The sequence below is a fragment of the Stegostoma tigrinum genome, chromosome 11, assembly GCF_030684315.1.
Source record: "Stegostoma tigrinum isolate sSteTig4 chromosome 11, sSteTig4.hap1, whole genome shotgun sequence".
Taxonomy (NCBI): domain Eukaryota; kingdom Metazoa; phylum Chordata; class Chondrichthyes; order Orectolobiformes; family Stegostomatidae; genus Stegostoma; species Stegostoma tigrinum.
The window spans coordinates 3,735,962-3,759,447 of NC_081364.1; the positions used below are offsets into that span (position 1 = coordinate 3,735,962).

Sequence of the window (23,486 nt, forward strand, 5' to 3'; positions counted from 1 at the left end):
AGTGGTGAGGGGGAGTGGTGGCTTATCTCAATTCTGATCTGTTTGGTGTCTCTGTGCCCCTGGACAGGTTGCCCTCCTGCTGTATGCCGCTGACCTCATCGTACGCCTCACTTGGCGAATGGGACTGGACCCTGACAACTTTTGCATCCCTTACCTGACAGCCCTGGGTGACCTACTGGGCACTGGGCTACTGGCTCTCTGCTTCTATATTGATTGGTATGTCGAGAGCAGAGAGTGAATCCTGAGAAAGCCTGACAAAGATGGCAGGAAACGAGATCCAGCCCAGCCCACATTCTCGATAGTTCCGGGGGATCCTAGCATTGGAGTCAGTAAATGTACGCGATGTCAACATGAACCAGCTCAAGATTGGGGACAGGGCAACATTCAGGCAATTTCTGCTTCAAACCAAAACAGTTGCTGGAAAAGTCCATTCGGCCCAGCAGCAGCATGCTAATGGTGTTCATAGTCCACTTGTCTCTCTCTCTTCCACTGTAGGAGTGAATGATGCTATTCACTGAGCAAATCCCTTGTTCCTGACCCTTCAGTAAGATGTGTTGTTCTCTCTCTGCTAATCACATCACAGCCCTATGTAATCCTCACAACCTGCCGGAAGGCCACTCCACTCTCCAGGCTTCCCAGAGCGTTCTCAGTGTACAGCTCGAAGCATCTTTTCCAGGTTCTTCCTTTTACGAGCGAGCCCAGAAATATAACCGCCAATCATTCTCAAATCAATGCTGTGCACAGGGTTCGCACTGACCAATTGTTTTCCAATCCCATCCTCCTCACTGGAACTGGACTCTTGACCTTGAGTAGTTTGTGATTGGATCTAGTTATTGGTGTTCCTCTGCCTGGATCAGACTCTCGATTATCTCTACAGTATGTGACCTCCAGCTTCTTCTAACCAAATGTCAGCATGTAGCAGAAATCTCAGATGAAACCCATTTGCGATTTCACACCCATTCACTCAGAGACAAAGGAAACTGCAGGATGTTACATCAATCACCCACACTCTGATCCTGTACCCCAGTGAGAGTCAGTGTGTGTGTGGGACCCTGTACCCCAGTGAGAGTCAGTGTGTGTGTGTGTGGGACCCTGTACCCCAGTGAGAGTCAGTGTGTGTGTGTGGGACCCTGTACCCCAGTGAGAGTCAGTGTGTGTGGGACTGTACCCCAGTGAGAGTCAGTGTGTGTGTGTGTGGGACCCTGTATCCCAGTGAGAGTCTGTGTGTGTGTGGGACCCTGTACCCCAGTGAGAGTCAGTGTGTGTGTGTGGGACCCTGTATCCCAGTGAGAGTCTGTGTGTGTGTGGGACCCTGTACCCCAGTGAGAGTCAGTGTGTGTGTGTGGGACCCTGTACCCCAGTGAGAGTCATTGTGTGTGTGGGACTGTACCCCAGTGAGAGTCAGTGTGTGTGGGACTGTACCCCAATAAGAGTCTGTGTGTGGGACCCCGTACCCCAGTGAGAGTCAGTGTGTGTGTGTGGGACCCTGTACCCCAATAAGAGTCTGTGTGTGTGTGGGACCCCGTACCCCAGTGAGAGTCAGTGTGTGTGTGTGTGGGACCCTGTACCCCAGTGAGAGTCAGTGTGTGTGTGGGACTGTACCCCAGTGAGAGTCAGTGTGTGTGTGTGGGACCCCGTACCCCAGTGAGAGTCAGTGTGTGTGTGTGGGACCCCGTACCCCAGTGAGAGTCAGTGTGTGTGTGTGGGACTGTACCCCAGTGAGGGTCAGTGTGTGTGGGACCCCGTACCCCAGTGAGAGTCAGTGTGTGTGTGTGTGGGACCCTGTACCCCAGTGAGAGTCAGTGTGTGTGTGTGGGACCCTGTACCCCAGTGAGAGTCAGTGTGTGTGTGGGACTGTACCCCAGTGAGGGTCAGTGTGTGTGTGGGACCCCGTACCCCAGCGAGAGTCAGCGTGTGTGTGGGACCCTGTATCCCAGTGAGGGTCAGTGTGTGTGTGTGGGACCCTGTATCCCAGTGAGGGTCAGTGTGTGTGTGGGACCCTGTACCCCAGTGAGAGTCAGTGTGTGTGTGGGACCCCGTACCCCAGTGAGAGTCAGTGTGTGTGTGTGGGACGGTACCCCAGTGAGGCTCAGTGTGTGTGTGTGGGACCCCGTACCCCAGTGAGAGTCAGTGTGTGTGTGTGGGACGGTACCCCAGTGAGGCTCAGTGTATGTGTGGGACCCCGTACCCCAGTGAGAGTCAGTGTGTGTGTGGGACCCTGTACCCCAGTGAGAGTCAGTGTGTGTGTGGGACCCTGTACCCCAGTGAGAGTCAGTCTGTACGTGGGACCCTGTATCCCAGTGAGAGTCAGTGTGTGTGTGTGGGACCCCGTACCCCAGTGAGAGTCAGTGTATGTGTGGGACCCCGTACCCCAGTGAGAGTCAGTGTGTGTGTGGGACTGTACCCCAGTGAGAGTCAGTGTGTGTGTGGGACCCCGTACCCCAGTGAGAGTCAGTGTGTGTGTGGGACCCCGTACCCCAGTGAGAGTCAGTGTGTGTGTGGGACCCTGTACCCCAGTGAGAGTCAGTGTGTGTGTGGGACCCCGTACCCCAGTGAGAGTCAGTGTGTGTGTGGGACTGTACCCCAGTGAGAGTCAGTGTGTGTGTGGGACCCCGTACCCCAGTGAGAGTCAGTGTGTGTGTGGGACCATGTACCCCAGTGAGAGTCAGTGTGTGTGTGTGGGACCCCGTACCCCAGTGAGAGTCAGTGTGTGTGTGGGACCCCGTACCCCAGTGAGAGTCAGTGTGTGTGTGGGACCCCGTACCCCAGTGAGAGTCAGTGTGTGTGTGTGTGGGACCCCGTACCCCAGTGGGAGTCTGTGTGTGTGTGGGACCCCGTACCCCAGTGAGAATCATTGTGCACGGGTCAGTGTAATTATTCCTACACAGCTTGTAAAATAGAATATTTACTATATTTTAGTATCAGAAGAAAATTAAATGGAGCTTTATGTTCTAATAAAAGTGTTCACTGAGCCAAGTGTGGAGACTGTATTTACCCCTGTATCCACAGTTCCCACTTTGTAACATCTCAGCATCACCCTCCAAACAGTAACTGCACCGAGACAGCTTGAGGTGCGGAGCTGGGCTGATGGCCGTGTTATACAGCTCGATGCAGTGGGGCGGTAGAATCGAAATTCTCTGCCTAAATCAATTGGATGCTGCTTTTGTACATTCCCATTCGTGTCTCCTGACCGACATGTCTACTATCGAAGTTATTGTTGCTGTGTTAGTACAGTAGTCAGAAGTGTCTCTAGGGCTGGGAGGGATTGGAACAGACAGGCAAAGTCAGGTGCTGACACTGAGGTGAGGGCACTGTGGAACTGCTGACCACCAGGGGCTCTGCTAGGGTCACTGTTTTGATGGCTGACGTACTCAACGCTGAGGAATGCCTGGCACCATCACAGCTTAAGATCTGGAGTGAAAAAACAAACAGGAACCGTCCATGAATTGCCCGGTCGCTGGGAGGCTTGCCTGCGACAGCGATAGCGTTGGAATGTCAGCCTCTAGCCCATTGCTAGCAGAGACCTTGGAAACAGATTTCATCAGCCTGGCTCCTGAAATAATAACCAATATCTAGTCAATTAAATTGGCATCAAGGAGCCCCAGCAAAACTAGAGTTGATGGTAATCAGGGGAAAACTCTCCCACTACATAGGAAGATGGTCATGGTTGTTGAAGGTCAGTCATCTCAGCTCCAGGACATCTCTGCAGGAGTCCCTCAGGGTAGTGCCCTGGGCCCAACCACCTTCAGCTGCTTCATCGATGACCTTCCCTCCATCATAAGGCCAGAAGTGGGGATGTTCACCAATGATTGCACAATGTCAGCACCGTTCGGGACCCCTCAGAGACAGAAGCAGTCCATGCCGATATGCAGCAAGATCTGGACAATATCCAGGCTTGGGCTGAGAAGTGGCATTTACGCCACACAAATGCCAGGCTATGCCAATCACCAATAACAGACAATCTAACCACTGTCCCTTGATATTCAATAGTGTTACCATCACTGAATCCCCCACTATCAACATCCTGGGGGTTACCATTGACCTGACCACAAACAGAAGTTGCTGGAAAAGCCCAGCAGTCTGGCAGCATCTGTGCTGGAGGAAAAACAGAGGTAATGTTTTGGGTCCAGTGACCCTTCCTCAGAACTGATGATGACTGGGAAAACATCAGTTTATATGCTGAAAAAATGGCGGGGTAGCGGGGGGGGGGGGGGGGGGGGGGAGGATTGGGTAGGGAGTAAATGATAGGACAGAGCCTAAAGGGAGAGCAGTTGGACAGACAAAGAGTTGATAGTGATCAGGAACAAAAAGTTGCTGGAAAAGCTCAGCAGGTCTGGCAGCATCTGTGGAGGAGAAAACAGAGTTAACGTTTCGGGCCCGGTGACCCTTCCTCAGAACAGTTAGTTGACAGTGATCAGCAGGGAGGGTGAACAGTGGTTAATGGGGACTATTAGTGACTAATAACAGGTGGTATATAATGGCAGGCCATGTGGTAACAGGGCCTGGTGTGTGGAATCAGCCGCTTGATTGGCACCACATCCACAAACATCCCACTCCCTCCACCACCGACACTCAGTCGCAGCAGTGTGTACTGTCTACAAGATGCTCTGCAGAAATTCACCAAAGATCCTCAGACAGCACCTTCCAAACCCACGACCTCTTCCATCTATAAGTACGAGGGCAGCAGATACATGGGAACACCACCCCCTGCAAATATCCCTCCAGGGCCCTCCCCATCCTGACTTGGAAATATATCCCCGTTCCTTCACTGGCACTGGGTCAGAATCCTGGAATTCCCTCCCTAAGGGGCACTGTGGGTCAACCCACAGCACATGGACTATAGTGGTTCAAGAAGGCAGCTCACCCCGACCTTCTCAAGGGGGCAACCTGGGACGGGCAATAAATACTGGCCCAGCCAGTGATGCCCACATCCTACACGCAAATCAAGGAAATACATAAAAACTAAAAAAAAAGTTAATTTTATAGCTATAACAACTGTAAAAACCCCAATCCAATCTCCATCTGTCTCCTGTTTCCGATGGAGGTGATTGGCCCAATGGTAGTTATTGAGTTATGGTGCACCCATCAGTAATTATCCATCACATATAATCTCCGTCCCCTACCCCGCAATCCTAAACATGAATCAGTCTTAGTTTTGCTACATCCCTGCTCCCCCATGGTCGAATAGCCCGACGCCCTCATTCTGACTGACAGATGAAGGAAAGCACTGAGTGACACAAACCAGAGCCCGCAACAAAGACTGCAAAATATAATCCAGACATACGGAGGAAATTGGTCACTTACAAAATGCTTTTATTTAGAAACAAAGTTTCCACTACTCACAGCCTTTGTTTCAGCTCGTTTTTTTGTATATTTTAGATTCGTTCCCATTTTAGTAGAGTCCAGTTACAGCTTTCACCGTGACCTGGATATCGACCAATTTAACGAGCTATCACTAAGGACTAACCAACTTAACCAGCTGTTACTAGGGGGTTAAAGGAAGTGTGCACCGAGTAATATTGATGAACCAAAACGAGATTTTTAACGAACTAATACAGAACATTAACCGAGTTAATCCTCAGATACTAAGGATTGATGACCTGGTGTGTGGGCTTAATTCAATTCACCACCTCCCCACCCCGCCATGAAAGTTATTCACTGAAACAAGGGTCCATGCAGACACGGAAAGCTGATCCTCTGGTCCTGGAAATGAAACAAAATTTGGTGGGGTGCGGGGAAGATTGGTTAGAGGGGGAAATCTGTTTAGTCCTTCTCAGGATTTAAATAAATAAAAGTTCATCAAAGTGGAATCACAGCTTGTAAACTTCAAACTATCTCCGCTGTAACCTAAATCCCCCCACCCCACCACCTCCACCCCGGGGTGTATGGGGTCTGCCTTTATCTAGTCAGGGGGATGGCTGTCACAGAATCACACCCACACACAGCAAGTTCCACTCATAGGATACCAATGGAAAACCACTCACTGTGCCAAACTGTGCCGCGCTTGCAAATACCCTCCAGCTGGCCACGGCATGGTCTCGGTCCCTGGGTGAGACGGAGAAGCAGAGAATGAGGGGCAACGTCTATGCTGTCAGAGAACACAGCCAGAGAAACCCCTGGGACAGCTAGCCTCAGCACCCAGGGGACACAGCACCCTGGAGGACCAGCTATGCGCACCCCGGGAACCCAGGACCCTTTGGAGAAAAGGAGGAGGAGAGGGGACCTAATTGAGGTATACAAGATAATGAGAGGCATAGATAGAGTTGATAGCCAGAGACTATTTCCCAGGCAGAAATGGCTAACACGAGGGGTCATAGTTTTAAGCTGGTTGGTGGAAAGTATCGAGGGGATGTCAGAGGCAGGTTCTTTACACAGAGAGTTGTGAGAGCATGGAATGCGTTGCCAGCAGCAGTTGTGGAAGCAAGGTCATTGGGGTCATTTAAGAGACTGCTGGACATGCATATGGTCACAGAAATTTGAGGGTGCATACATGAGGATCAATGGTCGGCACAACATCGTGGGCTGAAGGGCCTGTTCTGTGCTGTACTGTTCTATGTTCTATAAATGGAGCAGTCAATGAACTCGGCAGCCAATCAACCGTGGGATCCAGCCCCACAGGCCCCAGAAACCGAGTACCCACAGGAGACAGCAAACAGGGAGCCTAACAGTTGAACGTTTCTCTAGTTTGGGGGGTTCCGACCTTTCCTACACATCCAAGCAAAAGGCTCTGTTGTCATTCGCTTGCCTCTTCTGTATGGGCTTTGCCTGGCATCTTAGGAAAAGGAGGCGGCCATTCAACCCCTCAAAACATACTCATCTATCCATCAGATCGTGGCTGATCTGTACCTCATCTCCATTGGCCCGTTTACCTCGGCCTCACCCGAGAGAAAAAGTCCATCAATTTCCAGCCAGGAAACTCCGGACGGTCGCCAAGAGGGGCAGCCTTCCGGATGTTTCCACCAGCCTTCCCAGAGCAACATGTGAATGGCTGGAAAGTTAACTGCGTGGAGAAAGGAATTGGGAAAGCTCTGAACAGAGCAGAGCAAGTGGCAGGAGGGGGTTAAGAAACACAGAGCCTGATGTCTCTGGGATTGGGGGGCGCAGGGAGAGAAAGGGGGTATCAGATATTTTGAAAAGAAGAACAGAGTTAGGAGGCTCCCAGTAAAACTTGACAAATTTCTGGTGAGGCCTCAATTTGGAGACTTGGTGGTAACCTGCTGTTTCTGGAGGGCGTCAGGGTCTGGGGGACAGTGACGGGGAGGGCGATGAGAAAGATCAGTGAAGGCGGACAGGCTGGAGGAGCTGGGATTGCACTTGATGAAAGGTTTTAGTCAGGGCAATAGAGAGGGCGTTCTGATCGAATAAATAACGTGAGACTGCCTCCTGTGGCAAAGCGACCTGGTCAACAAAAGTCAGTGTTCAAATAACTGGCAAAACGACAACTTCACACAGCGAGGCTGATTGGGACACAACGTTTAATCAGATCCCTCAAGAAACCTGGAAGAGATTAGAATCTCGAGGGGGCCACAGTCCCCTTCTGAGTTTCCCTACTGAAGAATAAGAGGGATCCTCTTTCAGATGAATGAGGAGAATTTATCTGTTGCCAAGGACCACTGAAGGGTGAATTTCTCTTCCCTGAAACTGGGTCTTTTATTGACGGCCAGGTGAGACTTTTGATCGAGAAAGCAGCCAATCATTATGGGTGGGGGTGGGGAGGCGGCAGACAGGGAAGTGGAATGTGGCCAGAAGCCAGGACCAGGATCTTAACGGGACAGTACAGCAGGGTGGAAGGGCTGAGTGACCTCCTCCTGCTCACAAGTCCTCCACTCTAGTTTATACAGAAAGGTCAAGTCACCGCGACCGTGCCAGACCATAGAGTGCTCCCTCAGAAAGACAGACACACGATGAGGGTGGGGTTAACCTGGAGGGTCACAACGCCTAAGGCGTGGGGGCAGCTGGAGATGGAGAGCCTTTCATGGTGATCTCAGCTGGTGCGGGAATTCAACCCGAACTGTTGGTGAGGCCCTGCATCACAAACTAGCCATCCAGCCAACCAACCTCCCATTCTATCTGCAGATAGATCAGGTAATATGGAAGGCAAACGGAATTTCAGCATTTGCTGCTAAAGAAACACAGTCTAAAAGTAGGGGATGTGTTGCTGCAGTTGTACAAAGTATTAGTGAGGCCACACCCCGGAGTATTAAGTACCGTGGTGGTCCCCTTCCCCGGAGAGGGGTGCAGTTGTGTTGGGAGGCAGCTCAGGGGACGTTCACAGATCGATTCCAGGGATGAGGGGTTTGCCCGATGAGGAGACATTGAGCAGTTTAGGCCCATACTCTCTGGGGTTTAGAAGATCGAGAGGAAATCCCATTGAGGCCCATAAGATGCTAAAGGGGAATGACAAAGTAAACGTAGAAAGGATGTTCCCTCGTGTGGGGCAATCTCGGACGAGAGGTTTTGGCTTTAGGATTAGGGGGTAACTGGTATAAAACAGAGATGGGGAGGAATGGCTTCTCTCAAAGGGCCATGAATCTGTGCAACTGACGCCCTCACAGCGTGGTGGATGCTGGGACTTTGAGGAAATTTAAGGAGGAGATAGACAGATGTTTAATCAGTGATGGGGTGAAAGGTTATGGAGAGTGGGCAGGAAACAGGAGTTGTGGTGAGATGAGATCACCCATGATGGTATTGAATGGCACAGCAGGCTGAAGGGGCTGAATGGCCTCCTCCTTTTCTTAGCCCTGGTGATCTTCTATTACACACAGCACTGAGGTTTAGTAACTCCATCTTAGTCACAGTATCTCACTGTTATTTACACTGGTCACAGGATGAGTGCGTGGCTTGGCCAGCATTGATTGCCTGAGGGGCTGAATGGCCTCCTCCTGCTCCTAGTTCTTGTGTTTTTATTCCTGTGGGATTGGACGTGTTTGGAGAGGAATAAATGACAAGGTTGTGGAAGAAAGGCTGAGTGGTTGGGGGCTGTTTTTTTAGCTGTCCGGCCTAACATGTGACCGGGGAACACAGTCCCCTCCCCTGAGGGGCATCCATTCACCACTCAGGAGGAGGTCACACCTCATAGAATCACCAAGCCAATGGGCTGTGAGTCTGTCAAGGTCTGCAGTGCCAGTGGTGTTATCGCTGGACTGTTAACTCAGAGACCCAGCTAACGTTCCAGGACCCGGGTTCAAATCCCGTCACCGCAGATGGTGGAATCTGAATTCAAAAAAAAAAATCTGGAATTAAGAGTCCAAAAATGACTGTTAATTGTTGGAAACCCCCATCTGGTTCACTAATGTCCTTTAGGGAAGGAAACTGCCATCCTTACCTGGTCTGGCCTACATGTGACTCCAGACCCACACCAATATGGCTGCCTCTTAACTACTCCTCTAGGCAATAAATGCTGCCTGGTCAGAGAGGCCCTCACCCCGTGAATGAATTTTTTTAAAAAAAACTATTCATCTGAGCATTTGAGACATTTTTGAACACAAGGCTGGATGGCAGGAGTATCACTGGCGGACATGACGGGCCGGAGAAAAACCGAAAGAACTGCGGATGCTGGAACAAATACAGATGTTGCTGGAAAAACTCAGTTCTGGCACCATCTGTGAAGGAAAAAAAATTAATCAGAAGTTAACATTTCCGGTACGGTGACCGCTCCTCGGACGATAGGCCGAAGGGTCTTTCGTCATGCCTCGGTTTAAGCTGCGAATCCCTGAAGCCCACTGTGGCAACAGGAGGGACCCCCGCTGGGTCAGTGTAGGCTCAGGTAGGAGGGGACAGAGTAGTTAAAGAGGGTGAAGTCCAGTTTGTATAACTTATACAACCGCCTCTGGTAAAACGGCGAGATCTTCTTGAAGAAGGTGGCTGTCAGGTCATTGGTGGTCCGTGACGACACATTGGACGAGGGGAATGTGATGCGAAGGTCAGATTCGATCAGGTCCAGGAGGTAACGGGCGTCTTGGAGCAGGGTCTCATAGTGGCCCACCACATCATAGTGGATCAGACAGGGATGGCACAGGGAGTAAACGGTCTCCCAGTGCTCATTGAAGGGCTCCTCCCTCCTAGTCTTGGGGTCCACCAGGTACCACACAAACTCCTGGAAGGTGACGTCAGCGCCCCGCCTCAGAGCCTCGGCGCTGGGGTTATGCCGGTGCTCTCGGATGATCTTCGTCCCGTAGCGTTTGTGGAAGGCCGTGTTGTACCTGCGAGTAAACTTGTTCCGATAGGCAGAGAGCAGGCGCTCGAAGGGCTCGCGGACAAAGATGAACTTGAGGTAGTTCCTCAGCCGGTAGTTGATTTCGGCAGTGCCGTAGCTGTCCAGAGTGCGCAGGTTCGAGGCCACGTGAGCCTCACTGGCCGGGATGGTCAAGGGGTCAGTGTACTTGCCACTCCCGGTCAGTACCATCATCACCCTCTTCCAGTTGGTACATGCCACCTTCGGCACATAGCAGTACAGCAGCCCATGCTGGTCATCAACGATGAGGTGTCGCAGGTCGCCAGCGTTCAGGATCCTCCGTTTACGGCTCAGCTTATTGTGGGCAGCGCAGTTCTTGTTCAACATGGCACGGCGACGCTCGTGTATCTGCTGGGCATCGGAACGGACAAACTGCAACAAGACACACACACAGAGAGCCAACAGTCAGGTGACACCATCACTTACTCACACAGAACTGTAGAGCGTGGGGAAACAGATCCTTGGATCCAACTCGCCCATCCCAACCTGATATCCCGAATTCGATCTATTCCCAACTGCCAGCATTCGGCCCCATATCCCTCTAAACCCTTCCTATTCACGTCCCCTTCCAGATGCCTCACATTTATCCAAATTAAACTCCATCTGCCACTCCTCAGCTCATTGTCCCATCTGATCAAGGTCCTGCTGTACTCCGAGATAACCTTGTTTGCTGAAGTTAGGGAGTGGAGGGGAATAAGGAGCGAGCACATGGGTGGAGATGGAGCCCAGAGAGAGAGAAGTACAGACAGGCAGACAAAGGGATGGCTAACGGTGAGCTGAGGACAAAGGAAAGCTGTTAATGGGGACCGTGATTGGGTGAAAATGGGTTGGCTATAGAACATAGAACAGTACAGCACAGAACAGGCCCTTCAGCCCACAATGTTGTGCCGACCATTGATCCTCATGGATGCACCCTCAAATTTCTGTGACCATATGCATGTCCAGCAGTCTCTTAAATGACCCCAATGACCTTGCTTCCACAACTGCTGCTGGCAACGCATTCCATGCTCTCACAACTCTCTGCGTAAAGAACCTGCCTCTGACATCCCCTCTATACTTTCCACCAACCAGCTTAAAACTATGACCCCTCGTGCTAGCCATTTCTGCCCTGGGAAATAGTCTCTGGATATCGACTCTATCTATGCCTCTCATTATCTTGTATACCTCAATTAGGTCCCCTCTCCTCCTCCTTTTCTCCAATGAAAAGAGACCGAGCTCAGTCAACCTCTCTTCATAAGATAAGCCCTCCAGTCCAGGCAGCATCCTGGTAAACCTCCTCTGAACCCTCTCCAAAGCATCCACATCTTTCCTATAATAGGGCGCCCAGAACTGGACGCAGTATTCCAAGTGCGGTCTAACCAAAGTTTTATAGAGCTGCAACAAGATCTCACGACTCTTAAACTCAATCCCCCTGTTAATGAAAGCCAAAACACCATATGCTTTCTTAACAACCCTGTCCACTTGGGTGGCCATTTTAAGGGATCTATGTATCTGCACACCAAGATCCCTCTGTTCCTCCACGCTGCCAAGAATCCTATCCTTAATCCTGTACTCAGCTTTCAAATTCGACCTTCCAAAATGCATCACCTCGCATTTATCCAGGTTGAACTCCATCTGCCACCTCTCAGCCCATCTCTGCATCCTGTCAATGTCCCGCTGCAGCCTACAACAGCCCTCTACACTGTCAACGACACCTCCGACCTTTGTGTCGTCTGCAAACTTGCTGACCCATCCTTCAATTCCCTCGTCCAAGTCATTAATAAAAATTACAAACAGTAGAGGCCCAAGGACAGAGCCCTGTGGAACCCCACTCACCACTGACTTCCAGGCAGAATATTTTCCTTCTACTACCACTCGCTGTCTTCTGTTGGCCAGCCAATTCTGTATCCAAGCAGCTAAGTTCCCCTGTATCCCATTCCTCCTGACCTTCTGAATGAGCCTTCCATGGGGAACCTTATCAAATGCCTTACTGAAGTCCATATACACCACATCCACAGCTTGACCCTCATCAACCTTACTAGTCACATCCTCAAAAAACTCGATAAGGTTTGTAAGGCATGACCTACCCCTCACAAAGCCGTGTTGACTGTATTTGATCAAGCCATGCTCTTCCAGATGGTCATAAATCTTATCCCTCAGAATCCTTTCTAACACCTTGCAGACAACAGACGTGAGACTTACCGGTCTATAATTGCCGGGGATTTCCCTATTTCCTTTCTTGAAGAGAGGAATTACATTTGCCTCTCTCCAGTCCTCAGGTACGACTCCAGTGGAGAGCGAGGATGCAAAGATCTTCGCAAGTGGCGAAGCAATTGCATTTCTCGCTTCCCAAAGCAGCCGAGGACAAATCTGATCCGGGCCTGGCGACTTGTCAATCTTAATGTTTGACAAAATTTTCAGTACATCAGCTTCCTCTATGTTGAAAGCAGCCATAGAGTCATAGAGCCATACAGCATGGAAACTGACCCTTCGGTCCAACTCATTCATGTTGACCAGATATCCGAAATAAATTACTCCCATTTGCTGGCATTTGGCCCCATATCCCTCTAAACCTTTCCTGTTCATGTACCCATCCAGATGCCTTTTAAATGTTGTAATTGTACCAGCCTCCACCACTTCCTCTGGCAGCTCATTCCATACACGCACCACCCTCTTGTGTGAAAAAACTGCATCTTAGATCCTTTTTATATCTTGCCCCTCTAGTTTTGGGCTCCCCTACCCTGGGAAAAAGACCATGTCTATTTACCCTATCCACGCCCCTCAGCATTTTATAAACATTGATAGGGTCACCCCTCAGCCTCAGGGAAAATAGCCCCAGTCTATTCAGTTTTTCCCCACAGCTCAAACCCTCCAATCCTGGCAACATCCTTGTAAATCTTTTCTGAACACTTTCTAGCTTAACAACATCCTTCCTGCAGCAGGGAGACGGGAATTGAACACCGTATTCCAAAAGTGGCCCTAAACAATGTCCTGTACAGCTGTAATATGAGCCTCCCAACTCCTACAGTCAACGCACTGACCATTAAAGGCAAGCGTCCCAAACACCTGCTTCACTGCACTGTCCACCTGTGACTCCACTTTCAAGGAAATATGAACCTGCCCTCCAAGGTCTCTTTGATCAGCCGCATGCCCCAGGACCTTCCCATTAAGTGTTCATGAACACCGGCACCACCCACCCGCCCCCCCCCAACCCCGTTCCCCATCAAACATCCTCCCAGAACAGGGACAGCACCAAAGTTCCATTCCCTTCCCACAAGATGACACTCTCACTGCAGCGCAGGGGAGAAGCCCCCTGTTGGAGGGTCAGCGCCACGGGGGGTGGGGGGGCGCTGTCGGAGGGTCAACGCTGAGGGGACTGGCACGCTGTCGGAGGGTCAGCACAGGGGGAAAGGGGGAGCGCTGTCGGAGGGTCAGTGCTGAGGGGACAGGCACGCTGTCGGAGGGTCAGCACAGGGGGAAAGGGGGAGCGCTGTCGGAGGGTCAGTGCTGAGGGGACAGGCACGCTGTCGGAGGGTGAGCACGGGGGGGGGGGGGGCGCTGTCAGAGGGTCAGCGCAGGGGGAGGGGGGAGGGAGCGCTGTCGGAGGGTCAGCCTTTAATACTCGATATTAAAAACTGAGATCCCACCTGCCCAGTCCGGCCGACGTTACAGACCCCAGGACCGATATTCTGATGGAATGTGGTTCGCATTAAACCCCATGGCCGTGAGTCATACTTCCCCATAACCATCAAGACTAAAAGAAACCTCATCACACATTATCCTCTGGCTGTTGGTGGGATCTTGCTGTGCCTAATCTGGCTGCTGCATTTCCCACAGTACAACAATCAATGTCGTCCCCAAATCATTGCATTGGCTGCTGAACACTTTACCATGTGCTGCGGTGCCGAGGAATGTAAAAGGTGTTACACAAATGCACATTGCCCAGTTACTTTACTGAGCTATGGAATGAATAAGTGGAGCTTGGGTTTTTCTGCAGAAACAAGCAACATTACTCAAGGCTCTGACATGAACAACTGAATAATGTTGTAATACAATATTATAATAATATAATAACATCTTCTGAAGAAGGGTCTAGGCCCGAAACGTCAGCTTTTCTGCTCCTCTGATGCTGCTTGTCCTGCTGTGTTCATCCAGCTCTACACCTTGTAATCACTGAATAGTACTGTGATTGGATTCAATGAGGCCATTCAGCCCACTCTGAATAAGGTTTGTAAGGCATGACCTACCCCTCACAAAGCCGTGAGGCTGTGCCAGCTCCAGAAAGAGCTACCCAGCTAGTTCTATCCTCAAACCCTACAATTCTCTGATTCTCTAAGTGGATCAGCTGGTGGTCAGTAAATAATGACACAGTGTTTTATTCCTGGAGGGCTGTCACTCCTTATGAAGTCCTCTTTCAAAAATAGAAACACCTACCCCCCTGCCCCACCCCAAGTCCCTGCTGTTTAAAATCCTTAAACATTCTTCACAAACTTGTACCAAATGACCATTAAAACACCAGCGATGTCTGAATGCAAAAGGCAATCTGGAACTCTCCCAGTAAAAACACTATTGAGACTCAGGCCTCAATTAAATAGTAAAAACAAAGATAGTGTTGAATGGGAGTAATGAGGGTTAAGGAACTGCGGAAAGTGAACCAAGTCAGGGTACAGTTCGGGCATGGATACTGGCAGGAGAGGTCTGAAGGGCTGAATGGTCTCTTCCTGTTCCTGTTTAGAGGGGAATATTGAAGGGAGTGACTGAAGGCACCATAAGATCAGCCAATCGAGTGTGCTCCACCATTCAGTGAGATCGCGGCTGATGCGATATTCCTCAACTTTCCTGCCATTCCCCCCAATGCCCTCGATTCACTTAAACATAGTATATTTTGAAGACTGCCATCAAATCACCTCTTCACCTCCTGAATTCTAGAGAAGTGAAAACAGGCCTAATTTGCATAATCTCTCACCATTTAACACCTGAAGTCTGGATCACAAAACTGAAATCAATTGTGGACTGTTTCTAGAGATCCTTTTCAGATTCACATCACCATCCGGGATACACGCAAATGTAATTTCAGATTACACAGAGTCCAAAATACTCTTGAGAAGCATCATCCCTTCCAGGTATCTCTTGTACATCAGAACCATTCACTTTTAAGCTGCCAAGTGAACATGCTTTATGTTTTTAAGGTGTACAGTTTTCAGTTTCGTATTCGGAGGGGAATGAAGTCTCACCAATTTTGTGGCTGACAACGCTGAAATGCCAACATGTTCAGCACCTCATTCCAGCTGTGAATGAAAATCTAACCTCATGCAATTTCAGAACAATTCCTGGCAGGAAACACACACTCTCGGTCCTCTGAATTTAGTAAGGATGGTCAGAAATATCTTCATTCACCACGGCTCTGCTCTCTTGAATGGAATTCTAACCAAGCCTATCCTCCATAAATCAAAAACGAACAGTTACTTCACACTACAGATTACACAGTGTGGAGCTGGATGAACAGTTACTTCACACTACAGATTACACAGTGTGGAGCTGGATGAACACAGCAGGCCAGGCAGCATCTCAGGTGCACAAAAGCTGATGTTTCGGGTCGAGACCCTTCATCAGAAATGGAGATGGGGAAGGGGGTTCTGAAATAAATAGGGAGAGAGGGGGAGGAATTGCAGTGGGAGAGGGAGATCCCGAGGTTTGTCCAGAGGGAGGAGGGCAACTTCTTCAGGTTAGGCATCCTTAGAAGAGGCTTCGCAGTGAGGTTAAAATTTATCTCGGATGCTCCAGCATCTGCAGTTCCTATTATATCTCTGAGTTATTTCACTCTGTCTCATGAAGAGCAGCTGAATTTTGCTGAGCACTTTTCTCAGAGGCATTGTAAAGTTCTAAGCTAACACATATTGTAAAAGTTAGTTTCTTCCAGGACCATTTAAGATCTCTCAGGTAAATTCTTCACCAAGTTCCCAATACTGTGTGGGGAAGGATATTCACAGAATGTCTTAGGCAGATGGACCAGACTTGATTATACAGTAAAGGCTTGTTCCGTATCACTTAGCAGCTAGCTACAACACACCTAAAACCCAGCACAGTCAGATATCAGGCTCAATGTTAGAGTAAATACTCATCACTATTAGCTACATACTATTAACAGTGAGAACTGTATGCACAGCTAATGGTCTGCTGGTATTATTGCTAGACGGTTAGTGCAGAAACTTCACTATCGTTCTGGTCAACCAGGTTCAAATCCTGCCAGAGCAGTTTGAAATTGACAGTCTAATGAAAACATTGCCAATGATCGTTAAAATTAGGGAAGGAAACTGCAATCCTTACACAAAATAAAAACCGAAAGAACTGCAGATGCTGTAAATCAGGGACAAAAAACAAGTTGCTGGAACAGGAAGACCCTTCTGAGGAAGGGTCACCGGACCCGAAACGTTAACTCTGATTTTATCTCCACAGACGCTGCCAGACCTGCTGAGCTTTTCCAGCAACTTCTGTTGCTGTTGCAATCCTTGCCTGGTCTGGTCTACATGTGACACCTGACCGACAGCAATGTGCTTGACTCTTGACCTCCTCTCTGGGGCAATCAGAGTGACAGTGATGCTCTCATCCCATCAATAAATAAAACAAAATACTATGAATTAGCTGGGAACTCTCTAACTCTGGTGAATGCACAACTCTTAACCCCTGTCAAGGACAGTCCATTAGTTCCTGATGTTTAGATTTTGTCCATGAACCCTTTCGGAAACTGACTATCTCAAACAACGAGCTTTTATTGCTAGTAACACTTGCAACTTGTGGGATCAATCTTAGCCCTACACATGATGGCGCGTTCACTCTGTGGGGATGTGCCTGTATCTCACACATGCTACAGGACAGGCAGCACAAACTGGGGTCAGCCTACAGCAACCACATCCTGTCAAAGCAATTTGTAAAAAGCAGAATAGTCTTCTCTGTCCCTCACAGCAGCTCTGAAACGTGCATTTAAAGTCGGTTGCTTTTAGCACGCCATCGTTGCACCCAAAGATCGAAGACCAACAGCATCCAAACACCGATCAACAACACTGTCACATTTACCAAAGGAACACACCAAAAACCTGAACCAAAACAGGAAACGCTGGAGAAACTCAGCAGGTCTGGCAGTATCGGTAGGCAGGGACAAACAGCGTCAACACAACCAATCCCCATGAAAAACTTATCTCCATCAGAAACATTAATATTGCTTTTCTCTCTCCTAAATGTTTCTTGCATCCCCTGTTCTGATAGAGAGTCTTGGCAGTCCACAGCACTGAAAAAAGCCTTTCTGCCCATCAGGGCTATGCCAGTTTAAAATGACCGTTCAGCTGTAGAGTCGGCAATGACTTCATTGCCTCATGCTGTCAGCTCAGAGAACATTAGAACCAGGAGCAGAAGTAGACCATTCAGCCCATCGAACCTGCTCCACCATTCAATAAGACCATGGCTAAAATCTTTCTCATGGACTCAGCTCCACTTAGACGCCCACTCACCATAGCCCTTAACTCTTGTGGTTCAGAAATCTGCCTTAAAAACATTCAATGAGGCAGCTGCACTGGGCAGGGAATTCCACAGATTCTCAACCCTTTAGGTGAAGAAGTCCCTCCTCAGCTCAGTCCTACATCTGCTCCCCCTGATTTTGAGGCTTTGCCCTTCATTATAGTTCCACCCACCAGCTGAACAGCATCCCTGCTTCTATCTTTTTTATTCCCTACATAATTTTATCTGTTTCTAGAAGATCCAGAAGATCCTTCTTTAAGTCCAATGAGCATAATCCCAGTGTACTCAATATCTCCTCATAAGGAACCCTCTCAACACCAGAATCAACTTAATGAACCTCCTCTGCAACCCCCCCCCAGAGCCAGTGCATCCTTTCTCAAATAAAGAGACTAAAACTATACACAGTACTTCAAGTGTGGCCTCACCAGGACCCTATACAGCTGTAACAACCTCGGATAAAGATAACAAAGTGTGGAGCTGGAAGAACACAACAGGCCAGGATGAGTCTGATGCTGCCTGATATGCTGTGTTTCCTCCAGCCCCACGCTGTGCTATCTCTGACTCCTGCATCAGCAGTTCTTACTATCTCTCCGTAACACAGCTCCCCTCCATCCCCATTTTAAAACTCCATCCCTCTTGTAACGAAGGACAATATTCCATTTGCCTTCTTAACTACCTGCTGCACCTGCAAACCAACTTTTTTGTGATTCAGGCACAAGGTACCTCTGCACAGCAGCATGCTGCAACTTTTAACCAGTTAAGTAACAGTTCATTTTGCTGTTCTTCCTACCAAAATGGATGACCAAACATTCACCAACATTGTACTCCATCTGCCAGACCCTTGTCTACTCACTTAATGTACCGATACCCCTCTGCAAACTTCCAGTGCACTCATCTCTAGTGGCATCTGCAAACTTTGTCACACTATGCTTAGTCCCCAACTCAAAATCATCAATCCCTCAACCAACATCAGTAGAAGGGATGGTCCATCAGTTATCATATTACTGGCTGTAGAACCTTGAGTGCAAATTGGTTGCCTCCTTTTGTACGCTCAAGCACAGACCACACCTCAAATATATTTCATATTCTGAAAAGTACTTTGCTGTCTTGAAAAGCTGCAGTGGGGACTGGTTGGGGTGGGGGGGGAGACAGCAATCGGAAGTGGTAGACTGGAGGGGGGGGGGGGGGGGGGGAAGAGGAGAGGTTCTGAGACCATGACGAAGGCAAGGCAATGGTGATACGAAATAGCAGCTGCTCGTCACCTGAGTCTTAGACAAATCAGCAGACAGGCAGAAGTGGAAGCTGAGGAAATGATGGTCAGACAGAGCTTTGAATCTGCGCTGAATTAACGCTGACTTTACAAAGCCGACCACCCCCAACAATGCTCTGCCAAACAGGGCTGGACGGAGATTTTATGGCCATGTTAATCAGCTTCTTTGGCTAATTTTGGGGAGAGTTTTCCCCTAGACTCTCAGGGCTAATTGAATGCAGATATAAGTGAATAAAAGACAAAGCTCTGCTCCCAGCTCTCTAATTCAAACTGAGCTGCACACTCAGACAATCCTGCCAACATCTGTAATGCTTTATTCACGTTCTGGCCCAGTACCCGGACATAATCTTCAAGCCATTCCTGAAGAGTTTCCAACATTCCTCAGCTGTCACAGGGACGCACGGAGGCTGGGAATAAGTGCGAACAACCTACAACAATTTGCATTTGTACAGCACCGTTAATGCAGTACAGGTCCAACAGTGTGTCGCAGGAGACAAAATATGACACACAAGGAAATACCACAACCAAAGACCAAAAGCTTTCTTTCCATTATGGGGCCACAAAACACAGAAGCAGGAGTAGGCCATTCAGCCCATCGGATCTGAACTGCCATTTAATAAGATCATGCCTTTAAAGGCATGGTTCAGGGAAATTTGGCTCTCTGGATATGAAACTGGCTGCCCAATAGAAGACAGAGGGTGGTAGTAGATGGAAAGTATTCAGCCTGGAGCTCGGTGACCAGTGGTGTTCCGCAGGGACCTGTTCTGGGACCTCTGCTCTTTGTGATCTTTATCAATGACTTGGATGAGGAAGTGGAAGGGTGGATGAGTAAGTTTGTCGATGACACGAAGGTTGGAGGAATTATGGACAGCACATGGGCTGTTGTAGGTTGCGACGGGACATTGACAGGATGCATTGCTTGGCAAAGAAGTGGCAGGTGGAATTCAACCTGGAAAAATGAAATGATTCATTTTGGAAGGTCAAATTTGAATGCAGAATACAGGGTTAATGGCAGGATTCTTGCGGTGTGGAGGAACAGAGGAATCTTGGACTCCATGTCCATAGATCCCTCAAAGATGCCACCGAAGCTGATAGGGTTGTAAAGAAGGCGTATGGTGTGTTGGCTTTCATTGGCAGGGGAATTGAGTTGAAGGGCCCTGAGGTTATGCTGCAGCTCTATAAACCCTGGTTAGACCACACTGGGAGTATTGTGTTCAGTTCTGGTCACCTCATTACAGGAGAGACGTGGAAGCTGTAGACAGGGTGCACAGGAGATTTACCAGGATGCTGCCTGGACTGGAGGGCAGGTCTTAAGGGGAAAGGCTGAGGGAGTTAAGGCTTTTCTTACTGGAGCGAAGAAGGATGAGAAGTGACTTGATAGAGGAGTACAAGATGATGAGAGGCATGGATAGGGTAGATAGTTGGAGATTTCTTCCCAGGGCGGAAATGACTATTATGAGGGGCATAATTTTAAGGTGATTGCAGAAAGGTATAGGAGAGATGTTACAGGTAGGTTCTTCACACAGAGTGGTGGGTGTGTGGAATTTGCTGCCGGCAATGGTAGTGGGGTCAGATACTTTAGAGACTTTTAAGTGACTCTTGGATAGGCACATGGAGTATAGTAAAATGAAGGGTATGTAGGGTAGGTTGATCTTAGTAGAGTAATAGGCCAGCACAACATCACGGGCTGAAGGGCCTGTACTGTGCTGCACTGTTCTATGTTCTATGTCTGATCTAAAAATCTCGACTCCACTTTCCTGCCTTTTCCCCGTAGTGAGGGTGTTTCCTCTTTGGCAGGAAGAGCAGAAAAGCAGAGGGTTGTGGGAACGGAGCGAGATGGCAGTGCAGTGGGATCTGGGTGATCCGCTGAGGGAGGTGTGAGACTGGAGGGGGCCAGGCAAGCGGAGAATGGCGACCTTTCCTCGCGGAGCCTCTGCAAAACGCCAAACCATCAAGAGGTGGGTACCAGTCAGATCGCAGCACGGGCAGACGTGGGCACTGTCCCCAGAAATGGTGATGGCCCCCACTCAGAGGAGAACATCATTGGAGATGAAGAAATTCTGGGACATGCTGAGGGTGAGGAAAGGGGCTAGGGAAATGCATTCCACATTGTGTGTTTTCAGATGGATTTTCCACTGTCTGTATCAGCCACTTACTTAACATTACCAGCAAATACTCCCCTTTCCTGACATTTATTTTAAGGAACTTTTATTGAATCTGTATCAAGAACCCTTTCTGCATTCCTGTTCACAATGACGTGCTGCATAATGTAAATATTTCCTCATCCAACCACTAATTCTGTGTCAAATTTTCTGTGCAATTTCTCTCTCCCTGGTCAATGCTACTCCCTCCCACCGCTCCCCACAAATGGAGTCAGTTTCTCCTTATTCAGCGTGGCCCGTACTCATTAGAGAGTTTAGAAGAAAGACAGGCAATCTTATTGAAACATAGAAGATTCTTGGTGGGGGAGATGGGTTTGATGAGGGGGATGCAGTAAGATCATCTCCCCTTGTGGGGCAGAATGGGACCAGAGGGTATCGTTTCAGAATGATGGGTTATCCATTGAAGACAGAAATGAGGAGGAATTATTTTCTAAACGGTGAGAAATTCGCAAAGCAGAAGTACAAAAGGATCTGGGAGTGTTGGTCCAGGATTCTCTAAAGGTTAGCTTGCAGGTAGAGTCCGTCATTAAGGGAGCGAATGTAATGTTGTCGTTTATCTCAAGAGAGTTGGAATATAAAAGCAGCGATGTGCTTCTGAGGCTTTATAAAGCTCTAGTCAGGCCCCATTTAGAATACTGTGTCCAATTTTGGGCCCCACCCCTCAGGAAGGACATAATAGCCCTGGAGTGTGTCCAGCGGAGATTCACATGGATGATCCCTGGAATGGTAAGTTTAACATAAGATGGATGGCTAAGGATCCTGGGATTGTACTCATTAGAATTTAGAAGGTTGAGGGGTGGATCTAATGGAAACATACAAGATAATGTATGGTTTAGAAGGGGTGGACGCTAGGAAGTTGTTTCCATTAGGCAGGGAGACTGGGACCTTTGGGCATAGCCTTAGAATTAGAGGGGGTAAATTTAAAACGGAAATTAGGAGACATTTCTTCAGCGAGAGAGTGGTGGGCCTGTGGAATTCATTGCCATGGAGTGCAGCGGAGGCCAGGACGTTGGATGCCTTCAAGGCAGAGATCGCCAAATTCTTGATCTCAGAAGGAATCAAGGGCTACAGGGAGAGTGCAGGGAAGTGGTGTTGAAATGCCCAGCCATGATTTAAATGGCGGAGTGGACTTGATGGGCCGAATAGCCTTACTTCCACTCCTATATCTTATGGAATTGCTTTTCTACGTGGGGAGTGAATCTGTGGAATTCTTTACCACAGGGGGCTGGGTCAGATAGTATATTGAAGGCTGAGACAGACAGATTTTCAATCAGGAAGGGGATCGAGGGTTACAGGGAAAAGGCAGGAAGGTGGAGTTGAGGGTCATGGGATCAGCCACGATCTCACTGAATGAAGAAACAGACTCGATGGGCCGAAGGGCCTGCTTCTGCACCTACATCACATGGTCTGCCACCGAAGGCTATTTCTCCCTATTTATGAACCAAATTCCCCTCATCACCATGAAACTTCCTGCTAACTTTCATTGCTCCCAATCCCAGTGCCCCTCTCCGAATTCGGGAAATCCCCCCTTTCTGAATGTTAGCCCCACACTGCGAGCTCACGAATCACTGTGTTAGTCATCGCTGTTGCCCTCTATGGTGTAAGAGACTTAAAACAGCGACCTTCACTCTACAGCAGAAAATGGTAACCTCAGGAAACAGCGCTTAGAAAAACAAGTTCAAACCACAAATGCATCTAGAACTGAAAGATTTCACTCAGAACTGTAGCCGACAAGTTTCCCGTACAACAGTGAGATGTTATCACCCACACAAACCCACCCCTACAACACCATGGTCAGAGGGTCAGGGGTCAGAAAAATTAACCGGTTTCAGGTGCAATGGACAGCAAGGGTCCGACAGGGTGTTGACCCCACCCCGGGTGCTGACCCTTCCCCCCTGCACTGACCCTCCGACAGTGCGGCACTCCCCACCCCCCGATGCTGAGGGAGAATGCCTGTGCAGGTTTCTGAGCCCAGGACCCTGGAGTGGGCTGCGAACCGGTAACCTGCTGGCTCAGGGAAGTGCCTGGCTCAAAGCAGGAGAAACAACACAATCAGTTTGTGTAATATCTGCACTCTCATCAGCTCTGATCAGCTCAAGCGAAGAAACCAACAGCGAAGCCACATGAACCCAAACCGAGCGAGGGAGGAGACAGCGACAGGCAGAAGCTGCAGGAGCCTACAGTCGAAGCTCACCACTCAATGTTGCCCACGGTGTGTGAGCACCATCGGCTGTCTGTACTATCACAGACCGTGAGAGCAAAGCAAGCCCAGCCTGGGGCAATCCACAGGCCCAACACAAACCCAGCAGCAATATCAGGTCTCCCCCCC

At 49.2% G+C, this 23,486-nt stretch overlaps 2 protein-coding genes across 5 annotated transcripts in view; one reads left to right on the top strand and one right to left on the bottom strand.

The window, feature by feature from the left end:
• Nucleotides 1-2,971, top strand: part of LOC125450329 (solute carrier family 41 member 3) — a 52,499-nt gene extending 49,528 nt beyond the window's left edge. For all 4 annotated transcript variants that reach the window (XM_059649714.1, XM_059649713.1, XM_059649715.1 and 1 more), the window contains one exon: nucleotides 68-2,971. In XM_059649714.1, the coding sequence (XP_059505697.1) occupies nucleotides 68-238 (171 nt within the window). In that variant the 3' untranslated portion in view covers nucleotides 239-2,971. The remainder of the gene's footprint in view (nucleotides 1-67) is intronic.
• Nucleotides 2,972-5,296: 2,325 nt separating this feature from the next.
• Nucleotides 5,297-23,486, bottom strand: part of LOC125460590 (carbohydrate sulfotransferase 11-like) — a 53,885-nt gene continuing 35,695 nt past the window's right edge. The window contains exon 3 of the mRNA XM_048548212.2: nucleotides 5,297-10,606. Within this exon, the coding sequence (XP_048404169.1) occupies nucleotides 9,752-10,606 (855 nt within the window). The 3' untranslated portion in view covers nucleotides 5,297-9,751. The remainder of the gene's footprint in view (nucleotides 10,607-23,486) is intronic.